The sequence below is a fragment of the Copidosoma floridanum genome, unplaced genomic scaffold (assembly GCF_036245765.1).
Source record: "Copidosoma floridanum isolate Cflo_tuat_1 unplaced genomic scaffold, Cflo_Japanese_pri ptg000021l, whole genome shotgun sequence".
Lineage (NCBI taxonomy): Eukaryota > Metazoa > Arthropoda > Insecta > Hymenoptera > Encyrtidae > Copidosoma > Copidosoma floridanum.
Window position 1 is genome coordinate 1,125,131 of NW_028321898.1, and position 22,481 is coordinate 1,147,611.

General features: G+C 34.4%; 1 protein-coding gene across 1 annotated transcript; it reads left to right on the forward strand.

The window, feature by feature from the left end:
• The first annotated feature begins 7,049 nt into the window (after window positions 1–7,049).
• Window positions 7,050–7,643, forward strand: LOC149374093 (uncharacterized). The gene has a single exon (XM_089594373.1). It carries the CDS (start codon window positions 7,050–7,052, stop codon window positions 7,641–7,643), a length of 594 nt encoding a protein of 197 aa, XP_089450499.1.
• The last annotated feature ends 14,838 nt before the right edge of the window (window positions 7,644–22,481 follow it).

Below are 22,481 nucleotides of genomic sequence, written 5' to 3' on the forward strand. Positions count from 1 at the left end.
CAGGGGTTAAGAGTCGCTCTCTAAATTTAATTGAAGGATGATTTTTGAGTGTTTCAAACATGGTAGTATAAAATGAAAAAAGCTTATTGCAGGAAAAAGCCTTTCGGCAAAAAACCTGATTTATTATGTCAAAGAGTTGTACATTAGTAAATCATGGATGAGAATAACAAAATATACTCGAGTAAATTAATATTTGTGTGAGTTTGTAGTGTTGGAAATAATAATTTTACCTTGTCAGAAACTATGGTTGCGATGAATCTGTCGCTTAGATTCATTTAACGTAAACAAGATTGCGAGCAAGGAGCTCGGCTTTTTCGGGTCTGCTGGCCAAGCAGGACCGCTTTTTTCGTTGCCACGGAATATCGTTAATGCCTCGCTGGGAGACGATGTTTGGTCACAATTGACGCAAGCTTGTTGTCGATCTCAATTTTCTTTTTTAGGGTTAAACACGAAGGTTAAAGCGACGTGCAATCAGAAAGAGATTTTCGTGAGAAGTAAAGTTGTATGCACAAAAAGCCGGAGATTTTTTCATACATTCTGATCGTCTTTTCTTTATGTTCTTTTGTCAATTTGCGCGCACGAATCTTACGACTTTTATCGATCACCGGGATTCATATTTTGTAAAAGAATGAACTACACAACAGTTGCTAAGTATCCTGTTGTGACAAGTGGCCTCTGCCTTGTTGTCCGCTCAAGCCTCTGCTTCTCGGAGCTTCTTGATGCCCGTCGTTTTCACGAAACACAAAAGTATTTAATTCCACACTTGTACTAGCACTTGTACTTTTGTATTTTATCTTTAACATTTTTATTTTATCGATCACATAACTAACAGTCTGAATTTTTTTTTTTAAAGTGCCTAATAAATCACCAATGTAACTGTGCAATTTTGGTAATGACCTTAATAAATAATTCATTTTTTTTTTTTTGATACTGCAGAGCCTATAACTTTCAACTTGTTTACTGCTTTTCCAAATTCACTTATAAGGACTAATGACTCCTGGTAATCTTTTAATCTGATTCTTTTAAATTTGTTTCGACATACTATCTGTAGTTCTGTCGATTCTTTTAAGTACATTCCATCAAACATTTTAAGTAGTGACATTCAAAAAGAAGGGAACTAGCGATGAGAAAAGGTCCCTCCTAGTCACAGAAGTGCCCAAAAAACATCCCTGACATAATGACGAAAGTCCTGGTACTTAAGTCGATAAACGCAGGAGTTAACCCTAAAAAGATAGGAGCAGTGGTTCAGAGCGTTAATAACTTCAAGAACTATTGGTTTTCCGCAAACAGTAGGTCGGGTTAACAAGAAATTTGTATAGTAAGAATTTTAGCTGCATACACGACAATTGTTACTTTAACGTTTTGACAGTAAACTGGTACTTATGTTAAAATAATTAGCATTTTGCATAAAAAGTTCTATTTTGTCCGTTTTGGTGAGTTTGAAAACATAATCGACACGTACTCTTTTTTCTCTAAGAAATGAAAACCTTAAAAAATATAGCACCTTGAAGTTCCTCTATTGTTTTTAGCTATGGATAAACTCTCTATTTACATGACATTACAATTACACTCTAAATTGCATGCTTTTTCGTTCATACAAGATAACTTGAGTGAGAATAGTTATATTTTTCAATCATATCTTTCAAGAATACTTAGATTTAATACTATGTTGATATAGTTTAATTTTTAACGAATCTTATTCAACAGTATCGGTGTTACGTAAAGTTCGGTAAACGTTCGTTAAGTTTTTAAATCGCTGTATTTTAGAAAGTTTTTATACCATTTGATGTTAGGCATCTTATCTTTCTCGTAATTAATGGTAAAATACAAATGTGTAATGTATGTCTTACAACGATGTATATAAATGGCATTTTTTGTAACTATTGAAAAACCATAACTTCAAGGAACTGTATCTTTTACAGGTTTTATTTTGTAGAAAAAAAAAAAGTACGTGTTTGCTATTTTTCAAAGCTGTACGAGACGGACCGAATAAAACCAAATTTTTTTTTCATGTACAATCCCTATTATCAAACTTTGTTATTTAACATTAGGTAAAATATAACCTGCTGAACATATTTCATTTGTAACCAGTAAACTTTGAACGTTTGGAGTTCTTGTGTGCGTACAATACGTATAATCTATACCTTTATATATAATAAATCGAAGCGCCTGGGTATGTACGTGTTAATTACATATAAGACCTCGTACGTTTAAGGCTTACTGGATAAAAATAAGATATTTTCAGCAGGTTATTATTAATGTATAATAAAACAACAAGGTTCAATGCATATTTTAAGCAGTGGTTGGTTCTGTTAAATACTAGTTGTTCGATATGCAACGAAAATCCGCAAAACGGACTTTTCAAAATTTGGTAAGATTTTGTGGCGAACCAATGAGCTTACATAAAAAGTGTAGATATACCTACTCAACTTATAGTTCAAATAAATAAAAGAATTTAAAAAAATTTTTGTTTGGTTGAAGGTTCTTTTATAATTTTAACAAAATTTGTTACTTACGTACATGCATTTTACGTGCAGAATTTTTTCACTATTATCATTTTCTTAATAGGTGATATAGCTTTAAAAAAAATCTAACATTACACTTACATGTTGTTACATTACATGTATTTTTAACTTTTTTAACGGTTTCACCTTCATGACTCTATCTACAGCTCTTGAGTTAAAATACTTTGGCCTCTCTTCCTAATTTCTGCACTGTTATGATAACTGATAAGATCTTTACAGTTGGCAACACTGCACTCTTACATACCTATTACCCCTCTTCTTAAAAGAAATCTGCTAAGGATTTACCCCTCTATGATTCTTAGTACCCACCTTCTAGGTCTAAGTGCTCTTCGATTGGATGAATTCATCGATGTTGAAACTAACATAATTTCGGTGATCATACATCAAATCTAAATTTTTCAAAGAGCCTTTCGAGAGCTCTTCATAAGCTCTTTCTCGTGGTATAGATTTTTTTGATTAATATTTGAAGCCATGTAGAGAATAAAAAGTCTCTGGCAAAATTAGAACTTATTAATTAACCGAAAACCAACTTTTCCTTAAATAAGCTCTACGTACTCTGAGTGTATAGGTATACTCTCATTCTATTTATGAAGACAAATTTTTTCCAAATTCTGAGCTTCTAAATAGAAATTATCTTTAGAAGCGCTTGTAAAAAGTCGGGGGTAAGTACATTTCTCTTGTGGAAAGTCTACTTACTTTCAAGTGAATTTGTGGATAGGAGATACGAGGTTATCTTAGTATTTAGGACTTTCAGGGCATGGATATGATAAGAACTGAAATTTTACACAAGTTTTTGTAATACAAAGTATTATAGAGCTATTTACACTAACATTTATATGTCAGTTGCATTCTTAAAGTTCACATTAAAAAGGGGGCTCCATAGTTTCATCATTACTCAAATCTCAATAGTGTTAGCAAACAGACTAAACAGACATATACTTAGTTTTCCATTAGTTAAAAAATTGTAGTAGCAACTTATACTGTAGGTTATAAGTATTGAGAAATCATTTCTTGATTTTTTTTATTTATGTTCAGTTATCAGTACTGATATGGACTTTTAACTCAGGGATAGCAATGGAACTCACCACCTACTTACTGTTACTCACTAATAGCTTGATTCAAGCTTTAAGTCCTAATACAACATTATATACTTTAGAAGCTATTTTAAAGTGCTTATTCACACTTTCTTCTTTAATGAAATTTTATACAAAAATGATTATAGATAAAAAATACTATGGGCATTCACTTAAAGAAGCTAACAGTTTGTACTCTGAGAATGTAGACCTAAACGATTATGAAAATAAGTCTGCAAACTCATAGCCACAGGATGCTGATAAGAATAAGTCTGTTGGCTAAAGAGTTTTCAACAAGAGGATCTTTATATCGATACTGACGTTAAAAACTACACTATAAAGTTTGTCAGTTATAGATGAAGCTCATCAAACATTACGAGTCGTGTTTGCGTAGAGATACCACAATAGAGTGAGTTATCCCCATCTAACTGTGTACTGTGCGACGATGCCACATGCAAGAGAGAAAACTGCCCAAGAGCCCCCCAGTTAACATGTATTAATTGGGGTCTTTCGTCAGCGGCCTCTTTTGCACTTATGACTGTACAAGGGTACAGGGTAATGTAAGGATGGCACACTATATTATTATATTTTTATGAGTGCTCATCTGTCACAGCCACTTCAAGAGTCAAATACTCTAGTAAGGTAAACCAAGCAGGTAAATGAAAAGAAAGATAAAAAGCTTAAAAGTAAAAAATTGTGCTTCTATCGAATCAGGTAAAATTTATTCATTATAACTTGCAATTGCATATTATGTAATCTTTTATTTGTATGAATTTTAAAAGATTGTGAATAAACTTAACCTTTGCTACTACTTATTTATCGACAGCCCGGACGAAGAAAGGCTTAGCTTGGATTTTTTCATGTTATTTTCAACGGCAAAATCTGAGCTAAGCTTTTCTTCTTCCAGACCGTCGTTATATACTATAAGAAACAGCTAAGAACTATCTTTATTAGAATGTAAAATTTTACTAGTATGGTTAAATGTTGCTACTAGTATGTAGAAAGTCAAGTACACTGTCACAAAATTACTATTAACGATAAATTAAATAACACAAGCGCCAATCACTAATCAAAATAACATATATGAAATAACACAAGCATCGTTTTCTAGACAACTCAGTGCGCTTACTGGCCCCTTTTTTCATAATTGAAAAGAATAAAATACCACAAGCACCTGTCACCACAAAAACCATGGCGTTTATTGAACGCTTTGGTTGTTAATAAAATGAATAACATAAGCGCCAATTACAAGGCAACCTAGAACGCTTACTGGTAGCTTTGTTAATAAATTTTTTTTTTAAATACCACATGCACTGATTACCAGGTACCTCGGGGCACTTACTGTCCGCTTTGGTGAATAATACAATTGGTGAATAAATACAAGCACCAATCACCAGGCAACCTTGGGTGCTTACTGGACTCTTTATTAATTATTTAGCCTCTTTATTAGGAGCTGGTACTATGACAGAACTGAACCCTCTTGATCCGCAGTGACAGGCTCACTGTATCTGACACCGGAGGCGGAGATGGTTTCATGTGAATAAGGTGTGGAAGTGTATACTATGTGAGTTGCTTTATTTGCCCTAAAATTCGGATGGCTGTTTTTACAGAGCAGCTTGCCAAACTCAAGGATGCTGTTTGCGTGTGTGGGGAAAATAGCAACAAAGTTCTGGCTGGCAACTTAAACTCAAAGGCCATCGCTCGGGGGGAGCCGAGAACTGACTCTAGAGGGTGGGTGGTGTTGGAGATGGCTGCAAGGCTGGATCTCATCGTCGTGAACTCTGGTGATTCAGCAACGTTTAGGCAGCCTTGAAATCATGGCACGATCATTGATTCTACACTGATGCCGTTACAAATGGCGGCACAGGTGTCCAACTGGCAAGTCCTGGAAAACTACACGGCCAGTTATCATCAGTACATCAGCTTCGTAATTAACGAGGATTGCTATGAGAGCTCACGTAAAGTAATCCGAAGGATTGTTACTGGGTGGAATGTGGCAGAACTTGATCAAAATTTGCTGAAGGAAGCCATTGTCAGTGCGCCCCCTCCTTTTGATTTGAGCAAGATCACAAATCTAGCGAAGGTCAAGGATCTCGTGAGTGACAGTATAAGACGTGTCAAGAAATGGTACGATGCGTGTATGCCCAAAAGATCTGCTAGGAAAGTTTGACGTTCGTACTACTGGTGGACCGAAGAAACAGCTGACCTGCGTAAAAGGGCGCTGCACCTACGGTGTCTCGTACAGTGACACAGAACTCGTGAGGATGCCGAGGTAGCTGTTGCCACGTACAGGAAAGCAAAAAAAGCCTTGGTCAGGGCGATGAAGATGAGCAAGAACCGATGCTGGCGTGAACTTATCGCTGAAGTGGATAAGGACATGTGTGGTTTGGGCTACCAGATCGCGTTAAAAAGAGTGCGTGGCTAGAATCTAGCACCACTGATTGAACCTTCCGTCTTGAAGAGAGTGATTTCTTGCCTCTCTCCGGAGCATCCCGATATAAACAAAAGGTTATAAGAGCCGACCAAGTGCTTCTCTTTACCCTTGATGAATTGAGATCAGTGGCATTAGAGGCACCGGGGCGAAACCAGACGGGGTGCTGTCCAAAGTCCTTAAGATCATAGCTGTGGAGAGGCCATATGTTCTGCTGGACATGTTCAATGTATTCCCGCGCGTTGAACTGTTTAGTGAACGTTGGAAGATGTAAAAGCTTGTTTTTTTGGACAAGGGCAAACAACCCCCCCCCCCTCTCCTGTTCCCATCGTCATTCCGACCATTTTGTGTGTTGGACAATTGTGGGAAAATGCTCGCGAGGCTGAGAAGATCTTGCTTAAGAGGAGAAGTCAGCCTCTCAGACAATCAGTATGGGTTTGAAATGAGCGTTCAACGGTTGTGGCTGTGGTTGAGGTTATTGAGTCAGTTAAGGATGCATGGAAACCCTCTCATAAGACGAGGAGCACCTGCGTCCTGGGAACTTTCGACGTGAAGAATGCCTCTCATTCGGTCAAATGGTCCGACACAATAAGGGCTTTGAGGCGCCAGAATGTACCAGACTATTTGAGAAAGATCCTGGACAGTTATCTTTAGGATTAAGCACTTCAGTATGATACTAAAGACGGACCAAGAGAGACGCATCTAACGTTGGGGGTCGCATAGGGATCTGCCTTGGGACCCGTCGTCTGAAATCTGGTGTATGATGAACTTTTGCGCCTTGAAATACCTCCGGGGATCGAGCTTACGGCACTGCACATCACATTGAGATCTTCAGAGGAGGCCGAGTGCAAAATATGGCGGTCGCGATAGTACGTTGCAGGTGAGGTAATCTGCGCCAGTCCAGTGGGACGCTACCTAGAAGTATAGATCAATTCACGGCTCACATTCTGGAAGCACGTCAGGTGAGCAGCCGACAAAGCTGCAAGGGCTTCTGGGGCTCTTTCACAGTTGATGCCGAACATGGGGGGTCCGCGAAAAGCCAAAAGACAACTTCTTGCGACAGTTTCAAACTCGATCCTGCTATACGGCGTGGAGGTGTGGGCGGACGTGCTCGCAATAAGGGATATCCAGGAGTGCCTCTCTTCGGTGCTGCTCATCCGGTCTCTAAAGATCGCGTGCGTCTATTACACAGTATCCTTTACTGCCACTATGGTGATAGCACAAACCATTCCCGTTGTGTTGCTTGCGTTGGAGTGGCGAAAAAAGTTCCTGGGATCTAGCGACGAAAGCAATAGTGACAGGCAGAAGAAAACATGGACGACATGCCAACAGAAGTGGAGTCAGTCTGGTGTGGGTAGGTGGACGTACTGGTTGATGCCACACCTGCAGCCATGGGTGGAGAAAGGACACGGAGAGGTGAATTACTGTCTTATCCAGTTGCTCTCCAGAAACGGCCGGATTAATGCGTATCGCCATTGCATGGTGGTGGTGTCCTCGCCCAGATTCTCTTACTGCCCTGCGTTGGATGATACTATTGGACTTGGAGCTTGTATCAACAAAATTTTACTAACAAATTTTTTTTTTTTATTAGCCATTAACAGAGGAACTGAATAAATTAAGTATCTAAAGTTCATGTCATATAATATTGATTCCATATAAGCAGTGTGCAGTGTATTCCTTTTATGAGATGCAATTTATTCACAGGAACACTCTATCAACAATTATTTTTCTAAAGAAATAATTATAGTCATATTGTATATATTGTTTATTTTTATTAGCGATGATGACTTTTCGTCATTTGTTTATTTGAACCACCTTACTTTTTAACACTCGTTTACTATTCACAGTTTTCCTCTCTTTTTTAGACATAAAAATTGTCTCTGTTAACATATGTTTATATTTTATGCTCAATAGTTTTTATATGTCGTTACACGTATCAATGCTTTTGCTATGTTCTGCAGGAATTCCATTAACACCATGTCCCATAATGTTTAGAATAATAATGTCAGTTACAATAATTATAAAGTGATATTTGTTTATTAATTGAGCACACTATACATCCTGAAGGACTTATAAAAATAATCTTACAAAATCCTGTGTGTTTACAATTGTTAAAAATACTTATTGACAGACACACACATACAGTAGACCATAATTCATTGGAAAAATTACCTTAACGTTCTACAATGATGTCAAAAAAAAAGATAGATTGGAATGGATTTACAAAGCTGCTAATGAAAAAAATTATAATGTTGAGGCAGCTATGTCTCAAGGATGTAAAATGATACGAAAATTTTATTGTAATAGAAAATTAAGCAAGCACAGGTGTGTTTATATTTTTGAGTTAATATATGCGTTAAATAACATGTTATTATCAACATTTTATATTATATTACAGACAATGTTGTCAAGAAATCATTAAAAATCAGTACTTTGATTGATTAGGTATATTACATATATTATTGTGTTTTATATAATTTTCAAAATTATACATGTATAAAAATTGATTTCATTTACTTTTTTTATTGATGTCATTCATTTTTCAAGCAAATTTTTCTATCTCTTTATTATCTGCTTAATTGAATAAGTGACCCACAAGATGACTAAAAATTACTAATTCACAACAAGTAATTTACAATACGCATGTGCATATCTTATCTAAATGCTTGAATATTAAATAAATTTATCGATGGTAAGAATGATTTTGAATTATTATAATAGTCATATCGTTGTTAATTTTTTATGGAAAAAAGCAGCCCTTACAATATTTTAACAACATTATACGCATTTTACTACCATCTTATCACTATCAGTCCAAGAACTTTGCGAGAAGTTCATCAGTATTTGTCATTTGAGTAAAATTATTGTATTGGATTGTTTTTTTGTCCACCCCCACAAAAAGTTTTTGTTTTCTCTGATAGTATAACATAACCTTACAATTTTTAACTTCAGTAAAACACAAACTGTTAAGCATGTGTATGTGAAAAAGAGCGTTTGTATCTCAGCCATAAAGTAACTCTCTTAATAAGCGTCAGCTGATATGACACTTTTCAGTTATATACAATATTCAATAATTAAATTCACATTTAATGAATAAATAATCAAAACAATAATTATCTAGTAGCACATCGTAAGTTTTCAGAAGCAGACCTATGCACTTCTTACGCAATTTTCACGTAATTGCGTAATAATTGCGTAAGAAGTGCATGGGTCTGCTTCTTAAAACTTCCGATGTGGTACCAGAGGGTAGTATTTTTTCTATTAATTTGAGAATACATAAAAAATAATATTAGTAAATGATAACATGTCGTAATTTTTGCAACATTTACTGAAAGGTAAATATCCTAACAATAGACATTGTCAATAAAAATTCTCGAAAAAGTTGTTTGTAGCTATTGGGAAAAAGAAAGGGATGGAAAAGGTAACTTACATGTAAGACGCTGTCATGCATTTAATCCCCGGCAAAGATCATCAGAAAAAATCCAAGTGACCCAACCGGGAATCGAACCCATGACCCCTAGAACAGCGTTGTATCAGTGACTAGCACGCTAACCACTGAGCCAACGCCACTCTGTATAGATATAAATAATACACATGATATTACTGTAGATCACATATAAAAAACAAGTTCTGTACTTAAGTATCTCATTAACATGACTAGAGGGGACTTGATATGGTGGCTTATACTTTTTCGTTTTTATAAGCTACAGAACGTATAGGCCAGGTGCATGACCAGTGCTGCCCATATTTTGCCATAAAACCCATGTTAAATCTAATGGAAGAAAATATTTCAAGTGGCCGTCATTGGCAAAGTTCCCCTAAAAGCCCATAAGCCCCAATGTTGAAGTGACTAGTAGCACCAGCCTTCCCCTACACCATCATACACCTAGCGTATACTATTATATTATTCGCTGTGTGCAAGTCGTTAGAGGGGATTCCAAAGAACGATAGCAGGGCCCATGGTGAGAGAAAGTTGCAGACCTGCCAGACATTTGCGGACTCAATGCACTATTGATCATACATTATTGAGTTTTTCAACCATTTTGAGTTGTCAGACATAGTGATAACGATAACTATCATCATGAACGTAATAAGCTTCACTGTTTTATGGAAAAAAAATTAAAGTTGATAATTGTATATTTTAGTAAGAGTTAATGAAACAAAGCCAGAGAAGACTATATTTAATATGTTACCAGATTTGGTGTCGTCTTTACGTCGTTAACATGGATGTTGGCATTATTCTTTGCTTCTGCAGTTTACGCTATGTGTAACTAGACTAACCTTAGTTATTGAGATTTTCATAGTTTTTACACCTATTACATTATTAAGTCAGAAATCTTAGGTTATTTCCCTAGTGATAAATGTCAGCTGATATGTCATGTGAGATGTCATCTGACATGTCAGCTGATATGTCATTTAAAAATGTCATGTATAACTTAACTTAAAAACATAATAATTCATGAAAAACTGTTAAATTATGCAATTTACAGCTCTTTAGCATGCCAGTTTGATTCTACCATCGAAAAACATACCTATTGAAGCTTTGAAGCATTGATTTTTATTATTTAATATTATGAAAAAAATTTCAGATGACACGTCAGGTGATATGTTAGCTGATATGTCAGCTAATATGTCAGGTGCTGTGTCATTTGAAATTTTTTCTGAACATTAAATAATAAAAATTAACGCTTTAAAGCTCCAATAGGTATTTTTTCGATATATCATGCGGATGGTACAATCAAACTGGCACGCTAGACGGCTGTTAATTAAATAATTTAACAGTTTTTTATTAATTTTTATGTTTTTAGTTAAATAATACATTACATTTTTAAATGACACATCAGCCGACATGTCAGATGACATCTCACAGGACATATCAGCTGACATTTATCACTAGGGTTGTGGCTGAATGCATTAAGCCCCAAATCTTCCGGCAAGTCCGCACTATTCTGTCATCAGATGGCGCCAATACACTTGCACACAGCTAATAGGTATTTGTACAGAACTTGTTTTTATACTTAATCTATAATCCATACGATACAATCGTCTGTATTATTTATATCTATTAGAATCTATTAGAATATTTATATTTAAGTGAATTTTTTTGTATTTACAAATAAATAGCAAAAAGTAATAACAATTTTTACTAGCTTATCATTAAATAATGATATAATTATTGGATCATATATGACTCTAATGTGTGTCATTCTAGTACATACAATCAGCGGATGAAATTCAAGTTCCAATTTATGTACGAACTTTATCTTGGGAACGAACATCGTAACACATATTATTAATAACAATGCTAAATTAATTGCACATAAATATTAATAATACACACAATTGTACTGTAGTTTATATATGAAGAACCAGTAATGTAGAAAAACAAACAACAGAATACTATGCCTTCCGTACTTTATAAGGATGAAAAAATGTAAACCAGAATTAAGTCCACTTTGGCCCAATGGATAACATACTTAAAGAGCAATCTGTTAGCCAAGGTTCAAGCTACCTTAGAGGCAATTTTTCTTTCTTATGCTTTATTTGTATAATCATTGTTGATGCATTTACAAGATTTTAAAATAATTAAACTTAACTAGAAATAGTTATTTTTTCATTCAAAGAAAAGCTTGTATAAAGCATATGGTTTTATTGGAAAACCATGTGTGATTTGAGACAAAAACCAAGTAAAAAGGAAAAGGTAAACAATATGTTTTTATGTGGTTATAGTATGTGGTTCTTTGACATGATTTTTTCAAAACAGACATGTCAGCTGATATGTCGTGTCAATATTTTATCTGTTACTTAGTTTACTTTCTGGCCTAGACATAACTTGTACTATTTTAATCTCATCTTAACACCAGCTATTTTTAATATTCGAGGAAGACCTATCAACTCTTGGATTAACCTAAAAATATCCAATAGAAAAGTTTCATTTTGAACATAACCTCTTTGTCTGACGTTCTCTTGAGGACGTTTATCACTGTTAGCAGGAGATGGGACTTCAGATAGGTGAGGAGAGCGCAAACATGCAGTTACGCAATGGGCAATTATTTTGCACGTACACATATACCTATACATGTGTGGTTACGCATACTAGACCCCTTTTTTCAAATTTTATTGAACAACCAACTTGTAGATCCTTTTTAAAATTCAATATAGTCTTTATCTAATAGTATTCTATCGTGCAAAAAAAATTGGAGATTTATTTATACTAATAATTTCCTTACAAATGAAATTTTACGTGGTTCTTTTGTGAAGTGACATGTTTGATAAAGATTTTTAAAAAATTAAATGTATAAAAAACGATATAGTAAAATAATCCAAGATTTTGTGGGATCTCTTTATGTTAAATCAAATTTATGTTTAAATTTTCAACAATATCCATCAGAAAAATCTATGCGTGATAAACGTTCTCAACTTAACAACAAAAACGACTTAACTACATGCATATTATATCTAGATTTTTATCACTTTAACCACATAATACTTCTATAAATTCTGATAAAACTAATTCTTCTTTCTGCACCCAAGCTTATATTATATTACTAATTGCAAGCTCAATAAGCTATGCATTTCATATTACATCAAATGCTAAGATAACTCTTTATTTACGTAAATTCTTGTACATTTACTCGTAATTTTTTTCTAAAAAGCCTACTTCTGTAATGTGCTTTCTTTACACAAATTGATAATTAGTAATCCATGAAATGATATTGTAGCTGACAAAATCAGCTTTGTGCAGAAAAAAGTCACCAACAATTATTACTTAAAAGATGCAATTTATAATTGACAAAAAAGTATGACTCTTAGTCATAGTGGGTTATCGCAGACTGAACGTTTACGTAACCAAAATCCACAAAATTTGCTACAACTTGACAACACTTGTCTTTTACGTTCGAACACATTTCTCTTATTTTACTATATATACAAGATAGAAAACTTCCACAGATTTCACACTCAAACACATGTTTGGTTGATCCGAAACAGATATTATGTAAACCAGAATACGTTTTTAACTTATAGTGCAGTAGAAATAGTTTTTCGACCCTGTAAGCTCTAAATAGCTCGAAAAAAAATTGGGTAGTAGTTTATTGAATGGTAACTAATTGACACAAAATTTAACTAGTAGATGTGTCAGCAAAAGCCCAAACAAAATGGCAAAAATGGCCAAATCATGTTTTTCGCGGCTAGAAGAATACCAAAGAATCGCACATAAAAAGTGTTGCATAATAGCGCTCGCTCAAAACTTGCGGAACATACGTGCGGGAAGTGGGCGTGGCCCCCAGCGGCGCACAGTGTCGCATTCTGGTTTTCTTCCTTCAAAAATCAATAACTTTCGAAGGAAATAACATATTGCAATCATTTTTCTTTTTTTAGTTAAGAAGTAATTGTACGTACAGTAGTAGAAAATAGAGAAAATCTTATTAAAAAATTTTCCAGGCTGCAAAATTTTGAGAATCTTGGATTTTTTAAAAATCTAGAGTTTTAGCAGTGCAGTTTTGTAATCTAACACGATTTTTGTTTGAAAAAAAATGTCTACTGCACACTGAAATGTAGCGATTCTGAGGTTATAAATGCATTTTTGTTAATAGTTGGGAACAAATATAATATAGTATAAAGAAAAAAAAAGTATCAAATAATGTTTTTTTGTCATTTAAACAACTAAATTTCTTAAATGCTTCGAGAAAGTACTTGATTTTGGAATATTTTTTGAGGTTATGTTAAAATAATCGTGTTTATTAGAATGCTAACGGACGGTTTTAATGTTGCTTTTGATGAACGTGTATGTAAATGGGCAGTAGACGTTTTTTCCAAACAAAAATCTTGTTAGATTACAAAACTGCACCGCTCAAACTCTAGATTTTCAAAAAATCCGAGTTTCTACAAATTTTCCTGCCTGAAAAATTTTTTAATCAGATGTTCTATATTTTTCTACTATTGTACGTACAATTATCTTTGATTAAAGAATAAATTATTGCGATATGTTATTTCCTTTGAAAGTTATTTATTTTAAAGGAAAAAAAACCGAAATGTGACACTGTGCGGCAGCTCACTGAGCCACCGATTCCACTGACCGGAGAGCCAAAAGCCATTTTTCGCAATTGATATTTAAGATACTTCTAATTGATAAAAACAAACGGCGTTTTCGGTACTTATATAAAGAGAAATACATTTGAAAAATGTACCTATGTTGGCTAACAACTTTTTCATGGCCATTTTTGGAGAGGATCTTTTTTCGATTTTTGCTGCGGTCTGTGAAAAATTTTAAATCGATCAAGTTGACATTTTGTGTGTATGTTGACGGCTATGATATATGCCTTGTGTTAAACTTTTAGCCCTTAATATTGTATAGAACGCGAGTTATTGAGTTTCGAATAAACGGCTCAAAATGGCAGTTTTTTGCGATTCGCGAGAAAGCGGCTGAACTGATATGAATTGAACATGGCGCATTTTGTTCGTATTAAAATCGCGCATCTTTTTTATAGTAATTTTTTTTATGTGCTATCTTTCAGTTTTCTCTTAGAAGCCAAAAACATGTTTTGGCCATTTTTGCCATTTTTGGGGGGCTTCTGCTAACATTTCTAGTTATTAAATTCATGTCAATTTGTTACCATTCATTAAAACTACTACTCTTATTTTTCGAGCTAGTTAGAAGTTTCGGGATATCGATATAATTTTTGGCTAATTATACCATACAATGAGTGATAGTTATTGCCAAACAATACAAATGTTTTATTTCCATTATTAGTTTTTGAAGCAGAATTTTAAACTTTCAAAGATTATATTCTATTTCAATAAAAATGGCATTATAAATTTCAAAGAATATTTTTAAATACTCACATTTATATACACAACACTGTTCTCTAATCTATTCTAAAACATATGATTTAAAACTTGAAAATGTTTCTAAATAGAGGTATTTTGATAAAGTTGTAAAGGAAATAAAGAGACATAATTTAATGTAATGAGTTTATTATTAATAGTTTACTTATACTTAAATGTAAATACGAATGCGAATTATTGCGTTGATAGATAAAACAAATAGGCTTTTTCATATACATATATACACAACCAAGACACGTCTACAAGCATCGCAGGTACGAACAAAACTGAACTGCTATAGTGCACACTCGTAAGAATGTGCGCCTCACAGCTAAGGACTGCTATACTATTATATATAGATACTTACATAGAAATATGTATATATATACATATACATATATAAAAGGGGGCTTCGTTTTCTTGGCTTGCTATGCTCGCCAACTAGACCAGTAGAATTAGACGTTGGGATGTTCATTTTGATCAAAAAGTCTAAAAATTTTTTTTTTATATCTCTTCTTAATACTATTTTAAGTAACATATCATTTAAGATAAAATTAGCTGGAAGTTTCACAAGTTATAAACAATTTAGCACCCGAAATCAGACGTTTTTTTCAGTTTTCATCAAATATGTGATAAAATATGGGTCGTACAGAAAAATGCTTTCTCCAAAAGTTGTAGCCTACTTAACTGTCTACAATTACAAAAAAGGAAACGCTGCGACTAATAATTAAGTTGCAAATTGAAAAATACCACTCAAATCTGCAAAATCTTTGTAATTAAATAACTATTGTCGGAAGTTTGGATGACCACACTTTACAAACATGTTGCTCGAAATATGTAGAAATAGTACTACAAAAATCAAATTTATCGGCCAAATAGGTTATGAACAATTTAATTTACAATCAAAAAAAGTCGAAAAGTTCAATTGTTTGTAAAAATTTATTGAAGATCTCCAATTACCATTCTTAATTTAACACACTTAGATGATCGTATATTTTAATATTGAAATGAAAAAATTACGATTTTTTAGAAGTAAGTAGCTATTTTGTCATGAATATGGATTCAAGCGTAATTAATAATTAAAAAACTTTTTTATTACAGTGTTTGTTAAACGTGCAGTTCTGCTCCCAATTGTTTCCATGATTTCTTAAGGTTTAGTGCATAAGCACACGATCAGTAAGAGCTAATTTAGGAGTGAGAATAAAAAACTCCAAAGTCAGGTGGAGGTTTGTGGACATGTGATTGTAAATTGTGTAATGGATTCTCATTTATCATTATGTAAGTAGTGTTGTCATTTAACATCAACTCCATGTTCTGCACATATACGTTTCTGTCAAGGCAAACAGTCACATTTCCTTTATCTGAACGAGTAAACATGATATTTTTGTTCTCTTTAAGGAACGCTTTTGTACTTTTCAAGTTAAAAGTATTTGCATATTCAACGTTGTCAAGTTTTAATTTTTTGTTATTACACATTTTCATGGCTTGTGTGATTTTTGTTCTTATTTTACTTTTTTAATCACTATTAAGATCGTTGATTTTCCACAAGCTATATTCTACATTCTTAATTGTTTGAATAATTTCACTATTTGACAAAGATTGTGTTGTTCACGCAAATTTTGGTCCTAAAACTACGCAATTTTTTACGTTTTCCGGTACATCAAGATCTGTTAGATTTCGGAACATTTTTTCTTTTTTGTTGTTATTATTGTAGGGGTTCTGGTTACATGACTTTTGTATAGATGAAAATTTTTTATTTTATGTACGATTGAGTTTCTGCCTTTTATGTCTCTTGTTAAAATATATACTACTTATGAAACTTTGTACTAATAAATTGTTAGGATGCAGATTATTTATTATTTGTCTAAAAGAAAATCATAATTGCATTCCCTTTATGTATAAAAGATACGTCGACGACACTCATATGTGTACATAAAGATCAGGCACAATTATTTCTACAGATTTTTAACAAACAGGACAATCACTTAAAATTCACCTGCAAAGTAGAGAAAAATAATTGTATAAATCTCTTAGACATAACAATTACACATAAAAACTTAAGAATAATCACAAATTGGTACGTCAAGCCAACTTCATCGAATAGATTAATTAATTTTAATTCTAACCACCCCCGATCTTTAAAAGTCAATGCAGTATACAGTTTGTTGATCGAGCTATTCTTTTGTCTGATAAATTATACCACAGGAAGAATATTCTCATGGCAAAAAAAATTTTACGTGATAATGATTATACTGAACTTTTCATAGAAAAATATATCAAGAAAAGACTTCACCAAATAAAAAATACTAATAATGAAAATAACAACCTACTAAATGACAATCTACGTGATAAAATAAAAATTTCTATTCCATATAACCCATTATTCTTTAAATTTGGTTCAAAAATTTTAAAAAAATCAAGTATACAAATTTACCTTATTATTCAAAATAAATTGGACAGTTTTATCATTCTTGGGGAAGACAAGATTGATAAGCTCGATCAAACCAATGTTGTGTATCATTTTGCATGTGATTCTTGCTCAGCATCATTTATAAAGGTGAAACAAAGAGAGCATTGAAAAAACGCCTGAATGAACATAAAAGTACCAAGAAAGATGAACTTTTTGTCGCTTCACACATGAAAAAATTCAACCATAATTTTAATTTTTCTCAAACAAAGATTCTAGACCGTAAACCTAATAGACAAAAAATATTAATATCTGAAATGCTATACATACACTTTACTAAACACACAATTAATAAGAAAGAAGATACCTCACTTCTCAATAACATATATAAATATTTTATAAGTAATCTTTTGAAATAATACAATGTAGTTATGTACTGCTGTTATCCATATTCGTAAGAAGCGTACATTTACTGTTTATATGTATATGCGTAAATACATACATGTTTGACACTCACGTTACTCGTTCGAGGCGCCCAACAGTCTGTAACGATCGTCTTAACGATATAGACGTAAGTAATTGTTCAATTTTAAAATTATTTATATTACTATTTTATTCGTGACTACTTACTTATAATTAATTTTGCATTAATGTAGATATTTGTAAACATTGGCCCTGCAGTGTAATTTATAAAATTTAATGTGTTTTTTTTGTTAATAAAGTGAGCCTGATGAGGTTGGCATTAAGACCAACGAAACGTTGCTCAAACTAACACCTGACTTTGGAGTTTTTATTCTCTTTCCTAAATTAGCTCTTACTGATCGTGTGCTTATGCACTAAACCTTAAGAAATCATAAATAACTTTTTTATTTTTCAAAACTGAATAGTGATTCCAATTGAATTGTATTGCTAGAATTTATTCAGAAATTTAAAACAAAAAGTGCCCTACGACCAATAGGAACAGAGTTACGGTTTTTTTTATTTTGTTGTTACAATAAAGTTAAGTAAAGTATTTTTCCGTACCATGCCCGTCAATAGTAGAGGAAGGGGGCCAGCCCGTTGGTGGTGGCTAGGCCACTTTACACCCGTAAACAAAGGCCGAAGGTCTCCCAAAATCATTTTGGCTGAATATGTGATACTTTATGTTATCGACCTTGCAGATCACGAAAAAAATATTAAAAACCGTCTGGGTGCTTGGCTTCAATGCCAAAAGGACGTTTTTTTGCAGCTTTTCTTAAAAATGGCTGATATCTTAAAAACGGTAATACATATTAAAGAGGTGTGAGTAAAGGGGGTGCGTGAAGTAAAAACGAATATTTTCAAGTAAGACAAAAAGTTTATTCAATTAGACTGCCGACCGGCATTAAACACAACTGACTTGATACATTTTACAGACTTTACAGACTTACTAGCAGCTCACAATTCTGCTAGCAAATTTTTCATGAAGCTCGATCGGTAGAGGTTTTGTGAATATATCGGCCATCTGTTCTTTAGTATTCAGCCATCTGACGTTTACTCTACCATAATTTACACATTCTTTAATATAATGCTCATAAATTTCTGTCATATGTCTTAATTTACCACTGCCTATAATTTTAGCATTTTGCTCAGCTGCCTTATTGTCACACCATAGATCTGCTGGACACAAAGTATTATTCAGTATGATTTTAATCGAATTATCAACTGCCATTAGTTCTCTACATGCTTCACTCAGTGACACATACTCTGCCTGACATGTTGACAAAGACACATACGTTTGTTTGTAAGTTCTCCATGCCACTGAGTCTCCAAAGATTTTAATCACGTAACCACTTGTGGTTGGAGACCCTTTACAGTCGCCAAAACTGGCATCGGAGAATGCTTCCAGCCCTAGCTGCCTTCCACAATATCTTAGACCATAAGATTTGGTCCCTGCCAGATACCGAAACACTCTTTTAACCATATTCCAGTCTTCGTTAGTCGGACTTATTTGATGCCTGCTCAGCACATTCACTGCATAGCTTATATCCGGACGTACAGTATTGGCAGCATATAATAAGCTCCCAACAGCCTCCCGGTAGGGAATGCTTTCAGTCGATCTGGACTCATTCAAGTCCATCTGCCTTTCTGATTTCTCTCTTTGTTTTCTTTGTTAATTTAACACGTGACCTGTGACCATAGGAGTTTTCACTGGCTTAGAATCATCAAACCCAAACTTTTTAAGTATCTTATTTATGTAATTGGTCTGAGTTAAAGTTAGAACTTGGTTTTCTCTGTCTTTTCTGACTTCAATGCCTAAAAACGATTTAACTTCTCCTAGGTCAGTCATTTCAAACTCACTTTGCAGTCTTTCCTTCACAGACTTCAATTTGCCAGTATCATTATTTGCTATAAGCATGTCATCAACATAGAGAGCCAATATCAGAATTTTATCTGCCTCATACCAAGTAAACAGGCAAGGTTCCAAGATGTGAGATCTTAGACCTATTTTCGTTGCTGCCTCCGAGAATCTTTTATGCAATTTTTTTGGACTGACTTTAAGGCCGTAGAGGGCTCTCTGAAGCTTGCATACCTTGCTCTGTTTTTCCAGATCGGAACAGACCAAAACTTCTGGTAACTCCATATATATATCTCGTCGTCAAGAGTACCATTTAAAAATGCCGTTTTAAAATCAAGCTGACATGTATCTAAATTTAATTTATTGATTACAGCCAAAGCAGTTCTTATTAAAGTCAGTCTTGACACCAGGGCGTAAGTCTCCGTAAGATCATACTCATTTTTATCTTTAAAACCCCGTTATACCAGCCGTGCTTTGTGTTTCTCACATCCTTGAGCATCAACCTTTTTCTTAAGAACCCATCGGGAATCGATGATATTCGGACGTTTACCATTTACCAGTCCTGCAGGTCTGTTTACCAACTTCCAGACTTGATTCTTTGCCATTGAGTCAAGTTCTTCTTGGATGGCTTGATTCCAGCCTTTTTTATCCACAGCCTTCATTGCTTCTTTATATGAAGCTGGATCTTTATTTATTTCTGCCAGCAAAAAGTGGTAAACTAGATCTTTCGCATAAATGGCATTATTTCCTGACGTTTCAGTATCACCGTTCTTAAAAATTGGGTCTTTTGTTACTTCTTCCCCGAGAGCTAAGCCCGCAAAGCTGACGTCCTTTACATGACTTTCTTGGACCAAGTTAGCCTCCGTTGTTTCTATCAGTCTTTTCGGCCTTCCTCTTTTCCGTTGTATCACCGGGGGCACTTCCTCCGATGACACTGTCTCTTCTCTTTCATTTCCGAATTTTAAAAACCACTCGTCTAATTTAATATCTAAAGTCACATTTTTCCAGTTTTTAATTGAATTTTTACCAAAAACGTCTCCATACACAAAACGCTCGTTAAATCTGACGTCCCGACTTTCATAAGACTTTCCTTCGTCCGGACAAAGCAGACGATACCCTGTCGGCGTGTATCCTACCATAACTACTCGTTTTTTTTTTGCATGGAATTTAGTTTCAGTGTTTCTCTGAACTCTCAAATACGCGATGCAGCCGAATCTTTTAATCTGACTTAGGTCTGTCCTTTTATTCGGAGCCAGCTTCATTAAAGGGATTTCCATGTTATTTGAGCGATGCGGAGTACGATTGTACGCGTTAAGTGCCAAGTCCCACGTGTTTTTCGGGAGTCCCGAATAACATATCAGAGCTCGGACTTTCATTTTAATTGTTTTGTTCAGCCTTTCTGACGTACCATTATGTTCAGGGGTATCTGGACAACTCAGTTGGAGTTGAGCTCCAAAGTCATTTAATATTTTTCGCACGGAGCCTCCCATGTACTTGGTACCCTGATCAGACCTTAGATAACACACTTTAGCTTCAAACCCGAGAAGATTTCTACAGCCTTTTACAAAATTATCTAAACATTCACCTGTATCACTTTTGTTTTTCATCGGGTAAGCGATCGCAAACTTGGAATAATCATCAATAAATACCTAGATAAATCTGTATCTTTTTGGGTAAGAGGGCGGACTAATAATTTTCATTGTATCTGAATGAATTATTGCAGGGGTTGGGATGCTCGTTTGCGTACCAAAAGGAAAGGCAGTTTTTGGGATTTTGTTCTTAAACACACATAAAAAGTTTTAATCACATCATCAAATACGGCTTCTTTCAGACTTTTTACTTCCGGATAGTTTTTCTGCAGTTCCCTTAGATACCCCAATGAAGCATGGCCCAGTCTAACATGCCACAGCATGGCCTCGTTATTATCTTTAAATTTTTTATAATTTTTGCTAAACGGACTTAGAATGTCTTTTATTTCTTTGGTCAGGACTTTTCCGACTTCATGAAATTTTCTGTCATTTATGAAAAATACATCTTTAAAACTGTCATTATTTTACTTACCGACCGAGCTCTCTGAATTTTCCGACTTATTATTTAATGCTCTATCTGCAGTTGAATTTTCAGAAATAGTGTGTGCTTTTGACTCAGCTGTCAAGACTTTCATTCTTTTGTTTTCCGACTTAACAAATTCAACCATCCAATAGGGTTTTTCATATATTCCCGATATCCATACATTTTCAGTATTAGGATCAAAAATACTAATCTCCTTGTCATCTAAATAGATCGACAAGCCCATATCAGCAAATTTCCAAAGCGACAATAAATTCCCGATCAAGTCGCGAGCACACACCACTCCCTTCAACTCAACGTCGTTATTGCAATTTTTAAGCAGCAAATTTCCCACTCCCTCCATTTTCAAGTCTGCGGATGAGTCTGAGTTTGCATATTTTATATTACAAATTTCGTTTCTGTCAATATTTGTAAAGAATTTTTATGACTTTGCAAAGTGATCAGTCGCTCCCGAATCAGCGACAAATTTAATTTTATTTTCTCCATCCGATTCTGAATTATTTACCCAACCCGCAGAGTTTAAAAACAGAGTATTGGGGGGCTCGATCAACGTCAGAGACCCACCTTTATTTGACCCTGAAGCATCTCGTTTTTCCTTTGTCTCCCGGCCCTGATCAGAAACTTTCTGCCTTTTGGGATCTTTTTCGTCCCTGACGTTGCTAGAGTCCCTTTTGTGCCCAAAGTTTCGGGAATTGGAGCGGCCTCGGCCACTGCCACGGCCACCGCCGCGGCCACCTTGATTCCCTCGACTTTCATGGCCCTGCCTTTTAAAATCCCATAAATCAGACTTATTTTGCTCACCACATCTTGGGCTGCATCTCTTGTGAGCTGG